This window comes from Borostomias antarcticus (genome assembly GCF_949987555.1).
Source record: "Borostomias antarcticus genome assembly, chromosome: 12".
NCBI classification, from domain to species: Eukaryota; Metazoa; Chordata; class Actinopteri; order Stomiiformes; family Stomiidae; genus Borostomias; species Borostomias antarcticus.
The window spans coordinates 22,143,616-22,163,030 of NC_140245.1; the positions used below are offsets into that span (position 1 = coordinate 22,143,616).

General features: G+C 45.5%; 1 protein-coding gene across 1 annotated transcript; it reads left to right on the forward strand.

Annotated features, from left to right (window-relative positions):
• Positions 1 to 1,322: 1,322 nt before the first annotated feature.
• Positions 1,323 to 9,233, forward strand: LOC311316212 (sodium/potassium-transporting ATPase subunit beta-233-like). The gene is made up of 6 exons (XM_084447027.1): positions 1,323 to 1,503; positions 3,381 to 3,509; positions 6,304 to 6,459; positions 6,554 to 6,738; positions 7,576 to 7,659; positions 7,872 to 9,233. The coding sequence occupies exons 1-6, from the start codon at positions 1,413 to 1,415 to the stop codon at positions 8,130 to 8,132; spliced, it is 906 nt and encodes a 301-aa protein (XP_084303153.1). The 5' UTR covers positions 1,323 to 1,412; the 3' UTR covers positions 8,133 to 9,233.
• Positions 9,234 to 19,415: the final 10,182 nt, after the last annotated feature.

Genomic DNA, 19,415 nt, shown 5'->3' on the forward strand with positions numbered 1-19,415 from the left:
ATTTCAAAAACATTGGCAAGTATTTCTTAAAATTACCCATAACCATTTGAGTATTTTAGAACATGCATATAGATCAACATTTCAGATGACATCCCCATAATGTCACACTTCCAAACTCACTTCAAACGGTTTCCCTTTTTCCCTCAAGTCCATGAGTGCCATGTTATTATTATTAAGTCCCAAACTCCTTGTAATGTTGTGGCCTCAGAGCCTTGTGACCGTGGTGATAACGTGTCCCTGTCCCCAATGCGTCAGGACCAGGTTCCAGTTCCACTCAGGGCCCAAACATATGGGTTACAGCAGAGAGGTGCAGAAGTCGTCTCAGTCTTGTCCAGGTTGAGCTTGTGGTGATGTGTCACCATCCGCTCTGAGATGTCAGCCAAGCACCCAGCGATGTGTGCCTCCACTTGTGTGTCAGAGGGAGGAAATGACAAGATCAGATGGGTGTCATCAGCATAACAATGGTAGTAGAAGCCATGCCAGCGAAGAACAGAAGAACTCAGAGATGTTGTGTAGAGGGAAAAAAACACCATCTCATCCCTCCAGGTCTTCTATGTCCGCAAAAGATTCCAGGACAGAGTCCATGGTGGTTTCAGTCCAAAATCCACACCTTTCTTTTTTCTCCCATAAATTAATACAAAACAGAATAATAATATGATCTTATAGCGTATTTGTTAAATATGATACAGAAATGTCTTGCTTTGCTAATAACATAAAAAATAAAGGCCATTGTAAAGCACTTTGGATAAAAGCACTATACGTGCATTCCATTTAGCATTTCTATTTACCCATTGGAGTGCAAATGCATTACGATGAACAAATAGCCTAACATTTTTTAACAAAGCAGAAATATTTTTTTGGTTTCATATTGTCACGACCCTCTATGTAAGGCTCGTTAACAGCTCTGCCAAAATTTTTAATTTTCTTGGTGTTCCTGGTTTGCTAACGGGAGGTCGTTAGTTCAATCCCCACTTGGGGAGAGTTCTCTACTCCCCCTTTCGCTACAATATTATTTCATTTAGGTCTAATTAAGTTGAAATGTATGTGGCTGTATAGAGTTGGTAGCCTACTATGTCATTAATAGTGTGCTATACGAAGAGCCGCTCAGAGCTTATAGATGAAGAGCTTGCTGAGTTGAGCCAAATGAATTGCCATCACTAATTCTGACGTTTCTACTCACAGTTGGGTGGATCAAATGGCTTATTGTGATTGGCCAGAACTGTCCCCTCCTCCTACTTATTCAGCGTTTTGAGGCGGAGTCGAGGACTTGAAACGATATAAGTGAGTGTTTTTCGCAGAAACGAGCGGAGTACAACCTGACCGTTATTTGGCGTGTACTTCAGTGGGATCCGCTGTGCTGGAAAGGAAACTGAACCAACCTCTTTGGAAAATAAAACTCTTTGAAATTGAAGATGCCCGCGAAAAAAGATGAGGGAGGATGGAAGGAGAGCGTTTGGAATTCAGATACGGGGGAGTTTCTTGGACGCACAGGCTGTAGTTGGTGTGAGTATGATCTGATGAAAATGGGAATTGGCTGAGGAATTCTGAACGCTTGGTTGCCTGTGGCGCGCGAACGTAGCCAAATGGAGAAGCACGCCTCGTGCATTGATCATTTAACCGTGATGCATCTACACCTGTTTGATATGATTGCTGCGTTTTCTAGATATTGGTGTACAGTATCGCCGAGTACATATTTATTCGATTTGTTCGTGTTGACCCATATGCACTTTGGGTGATGTGGCGAAGGGGTCGGATGTTGTAGCTTCTCTCCTTTCACCTGCCGACACTCGCAGTCATTCGTGTGCATCAGCTTATGAGCGCGTGCACGGTGGTGGATCACCAAACGAATGGCTGAGATGACAATTCTTGTTGTAGTTTTAAAGCCTTACTATCAGATTGAGCGGTCCTGGGCTGCAAATGGGCTTGGTTGAAACAGACTAGCCCATCCTTTTCTATGCAAGTGAGTGACACAGAGAAAGGGTTAAAAATGCATCACAGTCCAAGGTGAGTCAAGGTGATGTAGTCAGTTTGGAATTGCAGGACATTGTCTACTGTTTCAATTGAAGGTCATCTTACGCAAGTGCAACTAACAATGGAAAGGTATTAACTACTGTTTCATGTAGTTTCCACTGTCTGCCGTTATGTTCTCACACCTTTTGCCTGTAGGCTATGACAGGTCCACCAGGTAACATGAGCTACACACATTTTACGCACGACTGGACGGAAAGTCAAATAATTTTAGAGTATCCCACTCGAATGTCTGCAGGTAGATAATTTCACAAAGTGCGATAACCTTTTTGGATCACTAAACTATTTGCGTTGCCGGTGCAAGGTCAGTGTGGTTCTGCTGATGGTGCGTCTGCTGCAGACGTGCGCGCGATGCATAGAATCACATCACGTCACGTCGACACGGTTAAATAATTCGACATCGAATTTTGAGGTTGACTTTGATGAGCATTGATGGGTCATTTATTCGGAATGGGGGAGAGTGATGTGAATAGAGTGGCTTTATTCAGAATAGGCCTTTGTCCAAGGAGGTGGACTAAGCATGATGTAGGGTACATTTATATGTGACTTTGCCTCATGCAGCACGAGGTATCTTTCCCGATCTTGCAACAATGTCAAGTGTTCATGTGCGTCTACTTGTAGGCTATATATATATATATATATATATATATATATATGTGTGTGTGTGTATATATATTCAGTGATGAATTGATTGCCTATGGAATATTTTTTTCCCATTTAAGAGAACCAAATTTAATTCGACCATTACTAACCCTGGAGATGTTAATGAATACTGGATGACCTGACAGTTTCGCTCCATTTGGCTGTACAATATACTTCTGACATGTTCTAGAAAAGCCAGAGAGACAGACTGTCACTGTTTTTAAGTATTTGAATGTGGATTGAGGACGGTAGCTTTTCTTCCGTCCTTACATGGGAGACACTGGATCCTCTGTGTTCATGCTTGCCAGTAGAGTAAGTGATCCTTGAGGCTTGTCGGCAGACCTATTGGTGTCAAAGATAGATAATGTTATTTGGTGTTATCATCTATAGGGATGGTTTACAGATGACCACTGTTTTAGGGATCTGACTTTTTGTGAAGGTTAGATTGCGAAACACTTGAGTTCCAGAAGTCTCAGTCCAGTCTGTCTAGGAAATATTGCCTGCTAGACCGTTTACTGTGGTCATTTGTGTTTGTAGTCTTGACTGGAATGTTATTCATGATGTACACAATCACATACAGCACAATCCTAACATCTTCATCTGATCTGTGATTTCAGCGGAGGTGTTTCTCAAGGACAGCGCCCTTCATTGGTTTCCTTCTCCTTTCTTTGTGATAATCACATGTTCCCTATTGTCTTGTTTTTTTACAGTTAAAATTCTATTCTTCTACGTGATATTCTATGGCTTTCTGGCTGGGATATTCATTGGTACCATCCAGGCCTTGCTGCTTACCCTGAACAACTACAAGCCCACTTGGCAGGACAGAATTTCCCCTCCAGGTAAGGATCCATGAGGCCTCATCCCAAATCCACCCCTGAAAATCAAAGTACCCAAGATGCAGTTCTGTTTTAGCTGCAGTTGTCCATGCGTGCCTGGGAGTGGCAGGCGGAGGCAGGTGGGCGGGGCGGGGCACTTATTTCGGGGTAGTCTGTGCATGAGGGAGCACTAGGGGGCGCTTGTTTCTGGGTAGTCTGTGCATGAGGGGGCGCTTGTTTCTGGGTAGTCTGTACATGTGGGGGCGCTTGTTTTGGGGTAGTCTGTGCATGAGGGGGCGCTTGTTTCGAGGTAGTCTGTGCATGATGGAGCACTAGGGGGCGCTTGTTTCAGGATAGTCTGTGCATGAGGAGGCGCTTGTTTCGGGGTAGTCTGTGCATGATGGGGCACTAGGGGGCGCTTTTTTCAGGGTAGTCTGTGCATGAGGGGGCGCTTGTTTCGAGGTAGTCTGTGCATGATGGGGCACTTGTTTCGGGATGGTCTGTGCATGAGGGGGCACTAGGGGAGGAGGGAGCAGATGAGCCAGTGATGCCAGACAGTCCCTCTGACTAAATCAGATTTGAAGGATTAAACTTTGGGTTTAAATATCACGTTGTTAATAAAGCAAGCAATGCTATGTTTTTATCCCTAGTATGTAGTTGTCACCATGTCTTAATAATCCCATTGTTCAGAATGACCTTGTGTTAAACTGTGCACAAGAATGCTCAAGACATTAAGGGCTGGTTTTGGACAGGGCCTTTGTGCTCTAAAGAGGACAGGGTTTGGACAGGGCCTTCATGCTATAGAGAGGACAGGTTTTGGACAGGGCCTTTGTGCTCTAAAGAGGACAGGGTTTGGACAGGGCCTTCATGCTATAGAGAGGACAGATTTTGGACAGGGCCTTCATGCTATAGAGATGACAGGTTTTGGACAGGGCCTTCATGCTATAGAGAGGACAGATTTTGGACAGGGCCTTCATGCTATAGAGAGGACAGGTTTTTGACAGGGCCTTCATGCTATAGAGAGGACAGATTTTGGACAGGGCCTTCAAGCTATAGAGAGGACAGGTTTTGGATAGGGACTTCATGCTATAGAGAGGACAGGTTTTGGACAGGGCCTTCATGCTATAGACAGGGCTGGTTTTGGACAGGGCCTTCATGCTATAGACAGGGCTGGTTTTGGACAGGGCCTTCATGCTATAGACAGGGCTGGTTTTGGACAGGGCCTTCATGCTATAGAGAGGACAGGTTTTGGACAGGGCCTTCATGCTATAGAGAGGACAGGTTTTGGACAGGGCCTTCATGCTATAGAGAGGGCTGGTTTTGAGCACCAGAGATGTGGTGGTTAGTTGACCCATCTTTAATGGGCCCATCTATTACACTATACTGTTGTTATCAGAATTATTTCAACTAATGTGGAGCCCCTCTTCCCAGTGCCCCTCTGGGTGGACGCAGTGGCGACATGCGTGTCTGTATATCTGAGAAGGAGGGCTGGTCAAACATCCACTTATTGAATTTCACACTTCAAGACAACCATTTGAGGTGATTCCAAACAGAAGAGCAGATTCAGTGTAGTTTACTTGGCATTTTAAACGTGATTATTGGTTAAGAACCTATAGCCTTTTTTAAACTTCTGTATGTGATCAACCAACACGCATTGCATATTCGTGCCTCTACATACAAAATGAACTGTGGTTTGGTGCTTTTATTGGGCTTCAATATTTTATTTCCAAATAAATGTGTGGATCGTTGGTCCAGTATCGCTTTCATCACTGATGCATGTCTGCAAATTCCTTGGGAGCCCCTAAATTAAACTAAACTAGCCCCCTAAATTAAACTAAACTACTCCACAGGTGCTCATAAAGCATAAAGCATTCCCAGATTGATGTCAGTTTTAGTGATTATTGTTCCATTCCTCCCTTTCATCACATGACCTCTAGATAATGGTCACTGTTTCGCCATGATGACCTCTAGATAATGGTCACTGTGTTTCTCCATTCAATTCACTTCTGTGCATTTTCCCCTGCTTTGGTACTATTTTAAAGTTGAGTCCAGGGGGCAAATCAGACTCTAGCCAGCTGAAGTGTATTGAGATAACTGGAGGAGGTGTGTGTGGTTCAATAGAGGTCTTGTATCAGAGGTGAGTATCTGGGCAGGTTCAACGCAGTCATGGTGTGACTTAGCCCCGCCCCCTCAGGCCTCTGCTCTACCAGGGAAAGCACATGATTGGTGGAAGTGTTGAAGAGGGTAGAGGTTGAGTTTGGACTGGGAAAGAAGGAAGTACTGTAGAAAAGCAAGGAAGGAACACAGTATGTTTTTAATAATTGTCTGACCTACCGATAGAAACCTGTGAATACTGAGCTCTTGCATTTTCATAGTGCAATATTGTAACCTTAGTGGGATGACTTGTAGTATACAAATAAATCAACTCCATGGCCTGATAACTGATGACATTAATTCCAAATTGCTTTTGTAAAAAAGTTAGAAAAAGCATGCACATCCCAAAGTGCTCTAGGTGCTAGACAGAAGTAGACAGGAAGACAAAATCACCCTAGAGATGCTCCCAGGAACATTTATTCCCACCTCGGGGTAACGTGTGGGGCACAAGCCCTTCTACAGACGTGCTGAAACATCCGAATGTCTGGAGAACGGCTTGTGCCCGAAATGTAACCCTGAGATGGGAGAACTATTCATGGGAGCACATCTGTTGTGCGCATCCTGTCTTCCATCCAAATTGCTTTTTTAGCCATAATTCCGACATTGAAACCCTGTCTGCTGTCACCTCGTTGAAATTGAACACTGTTGCGATTTTTCCTCCCAGGCCTTTCGCACTTCCCGCGATCTCTGAAGACTGAGGTCAGCTTCAACTTTAAGGAGGTGGAGACCTACCTACCTTACACCAAGGGCTTGAGAGCGTTCCTGACCAAGTACGATGACGACAACCAGCTAGACCAAATGAAGTATGAAGACTGTGGAGGTATATTGGCTACATTTTGGTCTCCTACTAGTGCAGTTAAAGCATTGGTTGTTTGTAGTGTAAGTGTTGAAGATGTGTGTTGTGTCCGGGTCAGATACTCCAGAGGGCATCAAAAACCGGGGGGAGCTGGAGAGTGACGTGGGCGTGAGGAGGGCCTGCCGGTTCTCCAGGTCGTTGCTGGGACCCTGCTCTGGCATCGAAGACAGAGAGTACGGCTTCAATGAAGGAAAACCTTGCATCATCGTCCAGCTCAACAGAATTGTTAACTTCAGGCCAAAGGTCAGTATTCTCTGCTGGTTCCCAGCTCGTATGTGGTGCGGACTGAGTGGAACCAGTTGAACTGTAGAGCAGCTCTTCCATGCGCTGGCAGGTCAGAGGAGGCGAGGTCGACCCCAGGGGGCGCTAGTGAGGGTTGAAGTGAGACTGACCAGTGTGGTCAGAAGGGATATACTATAGAGTGACGCAGTGACACTCGTTACAGTGGTGCTGGTGATTCCAAATGCACAGTTGGGCTCAGTTTGACCAGTTGGGATCGCTATGGTGTGTGGAGTGAGTTTAGAGGGGGTCAGTGTAACCAAGTTTAATTGGCGAAATTCCCTCCTCAGTATAAATACCGCCCACCCGCCTGGTCCCATCGCTGGGTTTCGGTGGCGGAGTTAAAGTGGCAAGTGAGGAGAAGCAACAGGCCTGTAGCCTAACATACAGTCTGTAGCCTAACACAGTCTGCTGAACCTCATGGTTCACTCATGTCGGCCTTTCATGGATGTGCACTTTTGCACCTGTCATTGAATGCAATGAAGCCAAGTTGATGAAAAATGTGTTCCAATGTGCGTTTTCTTGCACGAAAGAGAGGTGAGAAGGAACACTCAATTTGCAAAGTTGGGAGGTTTGTATGGTAGCTTTTATTATTTGTGGAGAAGTCTAGTAATTAGACCTCCAAATAGGTTAAAGAGGGTGCAACTTCTGATTTTGGAAACAGGAACTTTTCTGTTGGCGTTGCTCGCTGTCTATCGTAGGTAAACCAGGTTTTCAAACCAGGTGATGCAGCATTGAGTTTTCTTGACACCTGAAGACTCATGTTTTCTAAGCCGTGCGTGCAAATCTTTCTTCCAACAGCCACCTACCTCTAATGGGACCATTCCCGAGGACGCCCAGTGGAAAGTACAGCCCAACGTTATTCCAATATTCTGCACTAACAAGGTACTTCAATGTTAGATGTTTTTTTGGTAATGCCCCCCTGAAGGAATGGGGCCATCATGGGCGATAACAGGCTTGAATAATGAAGAGTTCATTCATGAACCTGGGATAACAGGCTTGAATAATGAAGAGTTCATTCATGAACCTGGGATAACAGGCTTTAATAATGAAGAGTTCATTCATGAACCTGGTCATTCTTGTCACTATTGTTACAGAGAGAAGAGGATGCTGGGAAGATCGGTGAGGTGAAGTACTACGGCATCGGGGGCGGCTTCCCCCTGCAGTACTACCCCTACTACGGCCGGCTGCTGCACCCTCACTACCTCCAGCCCCTGGTGGCCATCCAGTTCGTCAACCTCACCATGAACACTGAAATGCGCGTCGAGTGCAAAGTCTATGGGGACAACATTGACTACAGTGAGAAGGACCGCTACCAAGGACGCTTTGACATTAAGTTCACCATCAATAATTCATGACCAAAGTCAGGTACATAGAGTAGCGCTCTCCCTGCCCGACCAACCAGCAAATAGCATCAACTACAACAGGAAGAAGGAAAATTATATTTAAAAAAATAAGTTACAGCACAACTAGTCTTGAACAAAAAACCTCAAAACATACAGGACCGACACTATCTGTCTTCTTCAAGCACTAACTTCTTGGCTTCTGTATACTGTAGCTTTAGAATGTAATTTACAGTAAGAATAGCAATAGTGTAAAAAATATTTATTCTACTGTAAATGAGTATTTCTCCAGCCATGGGACATAGTTCATTTATAACTGTAAATTGTAATTCCACACCTGATATGTAGCGAGCGATGTTCTTGTCCCCTCCATGTAGCTGCCTTGGGTGGTCTCAATATTCTCTTGCCGTGTTCAGTGCAGTGGTCCCATACATTGGTACTTTCAGAGCCATGGTATTGCCTGTCCTATGTGAGCAAGCTTTAGTAGTCCAGTCAATGTGTGTACTGTATAAATATATATATATATATATATATACATACATTAATGTGTGTGTATATATATATATATTACACCTAATGATTGAAATGGTTGACCAGGGAAACTGACCTCAGATCAGCAGGCTGTTGTCCAGGCAGCTCTCTTCCTTTTCTGTCTGATTGTGGGAAAATATTCTCTTCTAGATGAATGAATGAATGTGGGCTTTGGGTTTTATGACTTTTAGTTTCTTTAGTTTCTTTTTTTTTTTTTTTAAGTAGAGATTTGTTTCTCAATCGTTTAGATGCTTTTTAGGGTACTGGTGCTTCATCTGCTTTTAAAACCAGATCACAGCAGTGAGGTGTAACTTTCCAGTGAACATTGTAACCGTTGAACATGGTGGAAGAACCTTATAGAACATGGTGGAAGAACCGTATATTCATGCAGCTGTCCTTTCTTTTTCTTTGTGGGAAATTGTAATGTATTAATGCAAAACCAAAGTGACTGGTCCAAGCTGAGGAGCACATTATCATGTCAGAAGCAATGCAGTACTGTGTTTTTAGAATCTCGTCGATGTTAAGTGCTTACTGTTAGTCTGTCTAAACATCATTCAAGTTAGCAGGAGTTCAATCACTTCAGTTATTCAATTAGAGAAACAAACTGAAATAAAAAGAAAACGATTACTTTCTCTTTTCATTGTCATTATAGAGATGTGATGGTTTCATTTTACAGGACCTTTTACAGCAAAACACACTAGTCTGAATAAACTTGACTCCAAAGCAGCGCGTGTACAAAACTTTTAGGTGACAGTTGAAACCCCCAACTGTAGTGTTTGGTTTGGCAGAGTTTTACAAAAATGGACATTTGCTCACTGGAAGACTGTCCCACGTTGTTTACTATTCATTCTGTTCCCATTTTGTCCTTTTATTTGTCTTGCATTCAATTATGCATATTATTGCATTTTCTAAGGCTTTTCCTGAGAATGCTTTGGTATGCAATGTGCCATTGAACAGTAACTGATGCAAGCATTGGAGAATTTTGTTAAATTTGTAATAAAAGGATGACCTTCAAATGGGAACTTCCAAACTAACCACATCCGGTGAACTTTAACCACGCGCTATGAGGTTTCTGTTCGATGGGCTTTCATGAATGCGAGGGCTCTGTGCTCGTCGGGGGCCTGACTTGGAAGGAGTGGAGTATAGTAACTCCACATTGTTCAACCATCTCAGCAGTTCAGTTTGAGGGCAAGATGGAGGCCAGTGATCCGCCTGTAGTGACCTGGCTGTATAATTACACCCGGTACCCGAGCTGCCCAGGACGCTCCACAGTTAACAGAAGGGTTTTGTTTCCTCACCCCCGTGTCAGGATCACATCCCAGAGCTCTGCCTCTCTATCAGGTTACATTGAGCTCAGGCGCCACGGCTGCAAGGCCAGGTCCTGCGTAATGTCAGCCAATAAGGGGGTGGCTGATGGCTTAATGAGACGCTGTGTGAGATGGGCGGTCCTGGAGGGATACTGGGTTGTCACTGCATAGTGGTGAAATTCACTAGTACTGTACATTCACTTTTATACTACCAAATTGTTTCATTAGTATATTTGCGCTACTGACTTTCATCTGGATAAATCTAGCCCTGGAGAGATGGATTGTGTTTCTGCTTTACACACACACACACGCAGACACTTTAAGTCTGAACCTGACATTTGGAGCCCGCGTCTGTCCGGCAGATGCTGTATGCTGTGCAGGTAGAGAATTTGTCTCACAAATGACTTATTCATCAACCAACCAACATGATGGAGACGGCAAACTGGACACTGATATCTGATCTCAGATCTGTGGGATCTATACTGCTGGATGTGCTTTCTCACCATGCACCTCTCAATTTCCAGTTTCACTTATAAATGCATTAGCAAATAAATAAAAGAGTAGGTATATGATTAGGAATGGATATGAGCCCAGTTTAGGGTAAGGATGTTGTTTACAATCACACATACATGTACCAACAGTTAAAGTAAGACAGGGTATCTCCGTCCAATTGATAAACAGAGAGAAAACAGTGTCACTGTACTGTAATAACCTTTACGTATACAGGTAGGTCAGTTATTAACTTTTTTTTAATTTGCAATGATGACCTGAGCAAAATAAAGCTTTGATTGATTGATTGATTGAGCAAGACATAAAATGTGAATCAATTAGTTCAAGAAACTGTGTTCAAAGGCATCAGTAGTTTAATTTCATGTCCCATTTGCAAAGCTATTGAGTGTAGTACTAGCAGTAGCTGTAACTCGAGCATGTGTCCCATCTGTCCCTAACCCTGTCCCTAACCCTGTCCCTAAAACACCTCCACAGCTACTGTTTCTCACCTGAACACCTCCACAGCCCCTGAGTGGGCGAGAGACATATGGTCTTCACTGGTGAGGGCAGGTGGGTGGCCCGGATAGGGTTACACTGTCCCTGACCTGCTAAGACCTGAGGGGTCAGTGTCTCGCCACCACGCCACTATAACCACCCCACAGAACCCACAACTCAGCCCCTGAGTGGGCTAGAGACACACAGACTTCACCAGGGTGGCCCAGAGAGAGGTACACTGTCCCCAACCAGCTCTGACCTGAGGGGGCAGAGTCTCACCACCACGCCTCAAATATATATAATAACTGTGATGTCTGTTCTGCTCAGAGAGCGCTGAGAAGAGGGCTGTCACGAACACACACGAGTTGATTGGCCGAGACACGGGAATTCGGGGGTTTCTGAGAAGACAGCCTTCACAGGGACATGTTATCTCTCTTGATGAGGTGCTGCATTTTCAGCTTGTCTGCACTTAGAATGCTGTTCATCTCAGCTTGCAAGTAGGGGAGGACAGGTCCCATTTAATTAAACATGCTCCTGCCATGGGATGGTTTGACAGAGATCTATACAGCATCACATACCGTGTGGGTTAATGTTCATATACATGGTAAGATTGGTATGAATGGAACATTTGTTCTGGCCAATAGAAGACTAAAGCCAACATGGGTGCCTAAAAGACAGTTTTACAGTACAGTATGTCCATTTGTCCGGAGGAAGTGAACCGACTGTACAGCACATCACAGTCATGGTCAGAAAAGCCTTCAATAAGAACCAGTGACACCAGCAGTCATATGCTAGAGAAAGGAAGAGGACATTTGCTTCTTTTTATTTTATTTTTTGAAGTGGTGCAGCTGCTTGTATACATGACATGTGGGTTCGTGTTTGTGTCCATCCATCCGTCCATTTGTAGCATGAGATTTAGACTATTCAGGAGTCGCCAATCCTGCTGCTCACCTGCCCTCGAGGGTTAGGGTTAGAGGTTAGGGTTAGGGCATGAGGAAGGCATGGCCAGCTTCAGACCGCTCTATCTCAAGAAGTCATGTCAGAGCTTAGACATTTACACCGTAGGAAAAGGATATTTGAAATTACCAACTGCCGCTAGAGTGGAGTTCTGAACATTCCATCATGTATGTGAATGGGAAGCATATTTTTCAAACAACACTGAATATTTCAAAAATAAAAAATGCCATCGCTTAGATATTTGAATGTGAAAACATGAAAGTACTGCGATGGCTGCAGCTCAGGAGGTAGAGCAGCTTGTCCAATAATTGTAGGGGCGGCGGTTCGAATCCTGGCTCCTCCTGTCCACATGTTGAAGTGTCCTTGGGCAAGACACTGAACCCTAAATTGCTCCCAATGAGCAGGCTGGCACCTTGCATGGCCGCTGCTGCCCTTGGTGTGTTTCTGCAGAAGCATGAAAATGTGCCGACTAACAACTTACTTTTAAAGTGAAAGATGCGCATCCAGAAAACTGCAGCAGAGGAATGCTGAGCCCAGAAAACACGGATTTACTGTAAGTTCTCAAAAAGAAAGGAGGGGAGCACATCCCACAAATAAATACTAAAATCTTGTTACTTACTTTTCTACTATTTTATTATTTGGCAGGCGTTCCAGAAACACGAACACGTTTTGTCTAAACAGCATTCTTTACTTCTGGCAGAGCTGCACACACTCTGAGAAGAAGGCTGTTACAAAACGCTGGAATGCGTGAGATCCAACTAACCTACTTTCAACCTTTTCTATGAATGTCCTGTCAGATGGCCATGTCACACCACAGAAACAATGACCAACCTGTCCCCTGCTGTTTGTCAGACCGGGGCTGGTGTGTCCAGGACTTTAAAGGGGGACAGCAAGGTCTTTAACAGATTCACTCAGGACAATACTACAGCCATTCAGATGTAGTGAGAGGCCACATATACAGTATATAAAGGTTGTGTTTTTGGGGGCCATAAGTAGGATAACATGATTTAAGTTTTGTCTGCATTAAAAATGAGATTGTTTGCTGAGGGATTGTTTGTTGTCTTTAAGGTTGGAGGGTTGCATAAGAGCTGATAATCAGGTTCAAAATGTTTCATTCTATGGTTCTAGGTAGTAACGGACATTACAATATAACCTGACAATAATCTCCATGAGCGAAGAGAGGTTTCATGTTGTTTTTGTTGAAGGATATTTCAACCTCATCCTCTACATCCACCCAAAAGCTTTCTCACAGTATTGAGATGTTTTATTCACACAGTTTAAAATTACAGGGACAGTGCATGTTAATCAACATTTCTATAAATGTGCCAGTTTTAGCCAGCTTGTTTAAGTATTTTTCTGGTACGTTATTCATTCAACTTCACAAGGGAGTTCTCAATGCTTTGTTGACCCTGTTTATACGGTAGGCTGGATAACCTCTCCACACATTCTCCTGGTCTGCATGTTACTGCAGGTGGGGGTGGAGGGTTACTGGGAGAGTAGTAGAGATACTGAGAGACAGGTTGGAGAGTAGTAGAGATACTGGGAGACAGGTCGGAGGGGAGAGACCGGGGGATACTGGGGGACAGGTTGGAGGAGAGAGACCGGGGGATACTGGGAGGCAGGTCGGAGGGGAGAGACCGGGGGATACTGGGAGATACTGGGGGACAGGTTGGAGGAGAGAGACCGGGGGATACTGGGAGACAGGTCGGAGGGGAGAGACCGGGGGATACTGGGAGACAGGTCGGAGGAGAGAGACCGGGGGATACTGGGAGACAGGTCGGAGGGGAGAGACCGGGGGATACTGGGAGGCAGGTCGGAGGGGAGAGACCGGGGGATACTGGGGGACAGGTCGGAGGGGAGAGACCGGGGGATACTGGGAGATACTGGGAGGCAGGTCGGAGGAGAGAGACCGGGGGATACTGGGAGGCAGGTCGGAGGGGAGAGACCGGGGGATACTGGGAGACAGGTCGGAGGGGAGAGACCGGGGGGTAGAGCTGGGTCCCCACCAGAGGAGCAAAGGGAGCGTGATTCCCTGAGGGGTCGATCAGCACTGGTCCATGTCTGCGCTATCCTCCCCGGGACAAAGACAGGGATTAGGGAGCCAACGCCAGCCCCTCTGATCAACCCAGAGGGAACTACCAGCCCCTCTGATCAGCCCAGAGGGAACTACCAGCCCCTCTGATCAGCCCAGAGGGAACTACCAGCCCCTCTGATCAACCTAAAGGGAACTACCAGCCCCTCTGATCAGCCCAGAGGGAACTACCAGCCCCTCTGATCAACCCAGAGGGAACTACCAGCCCCTCTGATCAACACAGAGGGAACTACCAGCCCCTCTGATCAACACAGAGGGAACTACCAGCCCCTCTGATCAACCCAGAGGGAACTACCAGCCCCTCTGATCAACCCAGAGGGAACTACCAGCCCCTCTGATCAACCCAGAGGGAACTACCAGCCCCTCTGATCAACACAGAGGGAACTACCAGCCCCTCTGATCAACACAGAGGGAACTACCAGCCCCTCTGATCAACCCAGAGGGAACTACCAGCCCCTCTGATCAGCCCAGAGGGAACTACCAGCCCCTCTGATCAACCCAGAGGGAACTACCAGCCCCTCTGATCAGTCCAGAGGGAACTACCAGAGATGATCTCTGGAGGCCTCAGGTCCAGGGAAGAGAGCAGTGCAGCATGTTTACAGTACGGCAACTTTAAGTTGGCATAAATAGGCCAGAGAAGCAAGCAATCAAGTGGCATCGGCATTTGACTCCAAGCTGTGTGTTTGTATGTTTTTAGAGGTAATTTGCTTAATTAACTTGTTGATAGGATGTCACCTCGTTATCATCACAAGCAGCATTGGACATAGATCACTTGGTACTGTAACTCTGTTGAGTCTGATTGTGTGATCTAAGGATAATCTGGAGCTATCTAGACATTGCTTTGAATTTCCACTGTTTTAAAGGGTTAGTGTGCTATTTTGGACATTTAGCCCTATTTGTGGTCTGTCTACCATGAACCCGAAACATAGAGATCATAATTTCACTGATCGTTCCAGTATTGAGCTAGCTGCAGTTTTTATGCAGGCTCTCACTGGGCCTATTGGAAAAACTATGATGAATGTGTTTTTCTGAGACGGGAAGCTCAGGGTGTAATATTACCAGTCTCAGTATGCTCTCCTGTGAAATGTATTGTAATCCGAATATTACCCTATAACCCTAACCCTTATGTTTGTCATGGCTTGAACATAAGCATTCCCCTGGAGCTTGTTTTCACTGTTTCAATATTTGCCATGGTAGTTTATGCATACAGTTACGAGTTACGGAGCTTGTTTAGGTCAATGGTCGATGGTGCAAACACTGATAAGGATGACATTAGACAGGGTTCAGGACAGGACAGTGCAAATACAGAATACAATATATGTACAAACTAGAAATGGTGCTCAGAGAACACAGACCTCCACCCCTGAATGCATTTCGTGGCTCTGATGCGCTGCAGTCTGGCCTTGTCTTTTTCTGTGGCGGTAGAGAACCAGGTGATGACGGAGGAGGTGAGGATGGAGGAGGTGACGGAGGAGGTGAGGATGGAGGAGGTGAGGATGGAGGAGGTGAGGACGGAGGAGGTGAGGATGGAGGAGGTGAGGATAGAGGAGGTGAGGATGGAGGAGGTGAGGATGGAGGAGGTGAGGATGGAGGAGGTGACGGAGGAGGTGAGGATGGAGGAGATGAGGATGGAGGAGGTGAGGACAGAGGAGGTGAGGAGAGAGGAGGTGAGGATGGAGGAGGTGAGGATGGAGGAGGTGAGGAGAGAGGAGGTGAGGATGGAGGAGGTGAGGATGGAGGAGGTGAGGACGGAGGAGGTGAGGATGGAGGTGGTGAGGACAGAGGAGGTGAGGATGGAGGAGGTGACGGAGGAGTTGAGGATGGAGAAGGTGAGGACGGAGGAGGTGAGGACGGAGGAGGTGAGCATGGAGGATGTGAGGATGAACTCGATGATGGAGGTGTACAAAGATTACTGTCAGTTGAGTCTCCCCGAAAAATATCAAACAAGATAGATCTAAATCGGGGCGACTCCATTCTGATTCTGTCTGTAGCCCCTCACACTACCGCATCATCAGGGCAGATAACCGGTTCAGACCAGCCTGGAATCAGCAGCGCCCCCGCAATCGTCGGGAGGGGCGAAACGGACCCAAAATCTGCCCAGTTATCCCCTGTGCACCCAGCATAACACAGGGTGTTCCTCTGTGCCCTTATTTGGGAGTGTGGGTGTTAACAAAACCCCTCAAACCGTAGCCCTCAAGAAGATGGAGTTACCCTCACAGCCAGCTGCTACTGCAGTGCATAACTTACTAGTCTAGAAAACATGTTGATTTTCTTTTACATACATATATATACAAAATGTTATAAATTTCAATGCTCAAACCTTAAATATGCAGTATGAATAATAGGTCCTACTACATGTCAAGCGTTTGAATATGTAATTAACACATCTTTACTGTAATATCAAACAGAGCTGATCATGCAGAACACAGGGAGCTACTTTTTACAAACAATTCCTTCCTGGAAGTTTTTCTGCCTCCCTCTCAAGGTCACTACAAGGTCGGCTGTTTTCACTCAAATACACCTGTGTGTGATCCTCTTACAGGCCCTGTTTAGCTCACAGGCCCGAGGTGTCGTATTCAACAGACAGTGTTGCTTCTTTAAGTCACCCCTGTGATGCTTTACTCCCCCCTAATGGCGATGTGTGATGTTGTAACTGAGGTACAGTACTCAAATACAAAGTGAGGCAGGCTTTGTGGATCTTGCGCCTCACTGCTCTGTCATTGCCCAGCTGCTGTGCTAACACACACACACACACACACACACACACACACACACACAGAAATGTCCCTCCTCAATGCTTCTTCACCATAGCTATTCGTGCGGTATTTCTCCACAGATGTGTAAAGCACACACGCTCTGTCACGCTAGCTCAGCGTCTCCGGGCCGCAGCGCTGCAGGGATTTGGGATCTCACAGGTCGCTGGACCCCCGGAATGCTCCGAGCAGAGGGGATCAGGACACGGGGATTTGGAACAACCCAGGGGACATGGGTCACAAACAATAACGTGGCTCCAGCACGTGACACACACCCATCTCACTCACACAGACACACACACACTCACACACACTGTAAGCAGTGTGCACACAATACACACTGATGATCAGAGAGGGGAAGGCAAGCACCGCTAACGTTACTGATAGCATGCCGAGCTCATAGAGAAACGCCCAACAACCATGAAGGGACATTTAACAGTAACACAACACAAAGTAAAGAACATAACTGAGGATACACACACACACGCACCCACACACACATACACACACACACAAACACACACACACACACACATACACACACACACACACACACACACACACCAACACACACAAACACACACACACACACCAACACACACAAACACACACACACACTCATGACTCAGCATCGTTTTCCAGCCCTTTTCTCAGGTGGTGCATAGTTGTGACTGGAGCAGCGTTTCCCCCGAGCAGCTGATCCTGTGGGTCGAGGGACTCTTACTGCAAAGTCACTGGAATGTCACAGGAAACACTGAAGCCTCGCTCTCAAAATCCTGTAAACCCAGAACCAGCCAAGGCAGGACGCCAGCGCCAGTCCCTCAGTACGACCAGACACCGAGACTGAGCTCCTTCTGATCCGCTTGGTGCAGACGCTACGTGTCATGAGCAGCATGTTGATCAGACAGAAATAGGTGAAGTATTGATGTAACTGATACAGATTAGGTTCAATATAAATTGTCAGGCTTTATATATAGATGGTTGAGAAGGTGCACTTGTGAGATGTGATGGTGTAGACTTGTATAGCACAGGCATACAGTATGGATGTTAGTGTTTAACATTGCAGTAGTCTTGACTCGATCGGCATTCCAACGAAATCCGAACCTTCGGTCTGCAGGCATCAAATGACTCTTCTTTGCTTCCACTTATCTCTGCATAGCTCAGCACATTCCATGGAAAGATGTCCTCTTCTAAAGATCAGACAGAATTCCACCCCTATGAGGACAGTGAGTGAGACTGGGTTCAAATCCGCTGGCTTGACATGACAAAGGAGTTTGAGGAATGCAAGAGTGTGACCTTGATCACATCAGTTGACCTTGATGATCTTGAATCAGCCTTGTTGATGCAAAGCAGAGGTCCACACTTTCTATCAACAGGCATAATGAAGGAATATTAATTTAATCTTTTGAATAAATACCTCACCCTGATATCATGGGGGAAATTCAGACCCACGCTATTTGCCAAAGAGAGATTCTGCTGTTGCGGAGGCGTGTTAACTCATCGTTCTCTCTCCTCTCGGTTGTTCTCTCTCTGTCTATAACCTTGGTTTACCGGTCTGTTACTGAATTCCACACTGACCCAAAACATCTATCTGGCAGAACACAGTACTGATGACCTGAAGCGACTGGATTAGTGAAACTGATATTCTCGTTCTATTCAACCTCTCATCCTGGATACGTTGGATGTGCAGGGAGGGAGCAGGGAGTTCATGTGTGAATACTCAGCCTATAGCTCTGTCTCTCTCTCTCTCCCTCTCTCTCTCCTGATGTTGGGATGCAGTACAGCGGTGCTGCCATCTAGTGGCATTGGTTCAGCAAAACATTGGAATGGAAAAATTACAGTACATTATAATGTTACGAAATAACATGGGAATGGTCCAAATGCATAGACATGAGCCAATGTGGAACTATTAAATGTTAAAATGCTATTATAAGTATAAAGGCTCTGGAGATGTATTTATGTATTTCACAAATGAAAAATCTTTCAGTTGCAATCAAGTGCAAATGAGGTCATTGGCAAGTGTCGCAGCATATATTTTATACATTCGTTTAGAAAGATGCTGTATAAAAAAAAAAGTGTATTATTATTATTAATATTATATGACGTTGAAGTGGACTCCTGTTTCTTGAGGAGCAGATGAGTCCAAGTGGAGGAATGGAGGAACATCTTTCTGAGCACAGAACGGCGTCAACGCTGATTTACAACAATGTGGACTGGACTTATTATTCATAAGTGACCAGTTAGTACAGGACTACTACTACTAGTAGTCAAGAAAATGCGCCTATGAAAAGCGAATGAGCACGAACGGCTGGACAATTTAAATGAAAATACAATAACTTAATGTTTGGCGGGTTGGGTGCGGGTCTCTACATTTTATTAGATAATGACGTCGGGTGGGTGGCGGGCGGATGATTGATGAGTTCACGCGGATTCGGGTGCTCAAACTCCATCCGCGCATCTCTACCCTACTAACACAATCAGGTTGCAGCAATGTTGCAGAAACGTGCAATTTAGACTTTGGTATGGTCCACTCAACGTCAAACGTGCATGCAACGCAAACGCGGTATCTGCACACAAGTTGCTGCAACGTGCAGGTCCAACGTGTCTGACAACACCATTCAGTCAATAACAATTTATTTTATTAAAAAAAGTACACAATATCTAGCCTACAAAT

Coding starts and splice junctions, on each gene's coding strand:
- LOC311316212 (XM_084447027.1), top strand. CDS start 1,413: ATGCCCGCGAAAAAAGATGAGGGAGGATGGAAGGAGAGCGTTTGGAAT. Junction 3,510..6,303: donor GGACAGAATTTCCCCTCCAG/GTAAGGATCCAT, acceptor TTTTCCTCCCAG/GCCTTTCGCACTTCCCGCGA. Junction 7,660..7,871: donor CAATATTCTGCACTAACAAG/GTACTTCAATGT, acceptor CTATTGTTACAG/AGAGAAGAGGATGCTGGGAA.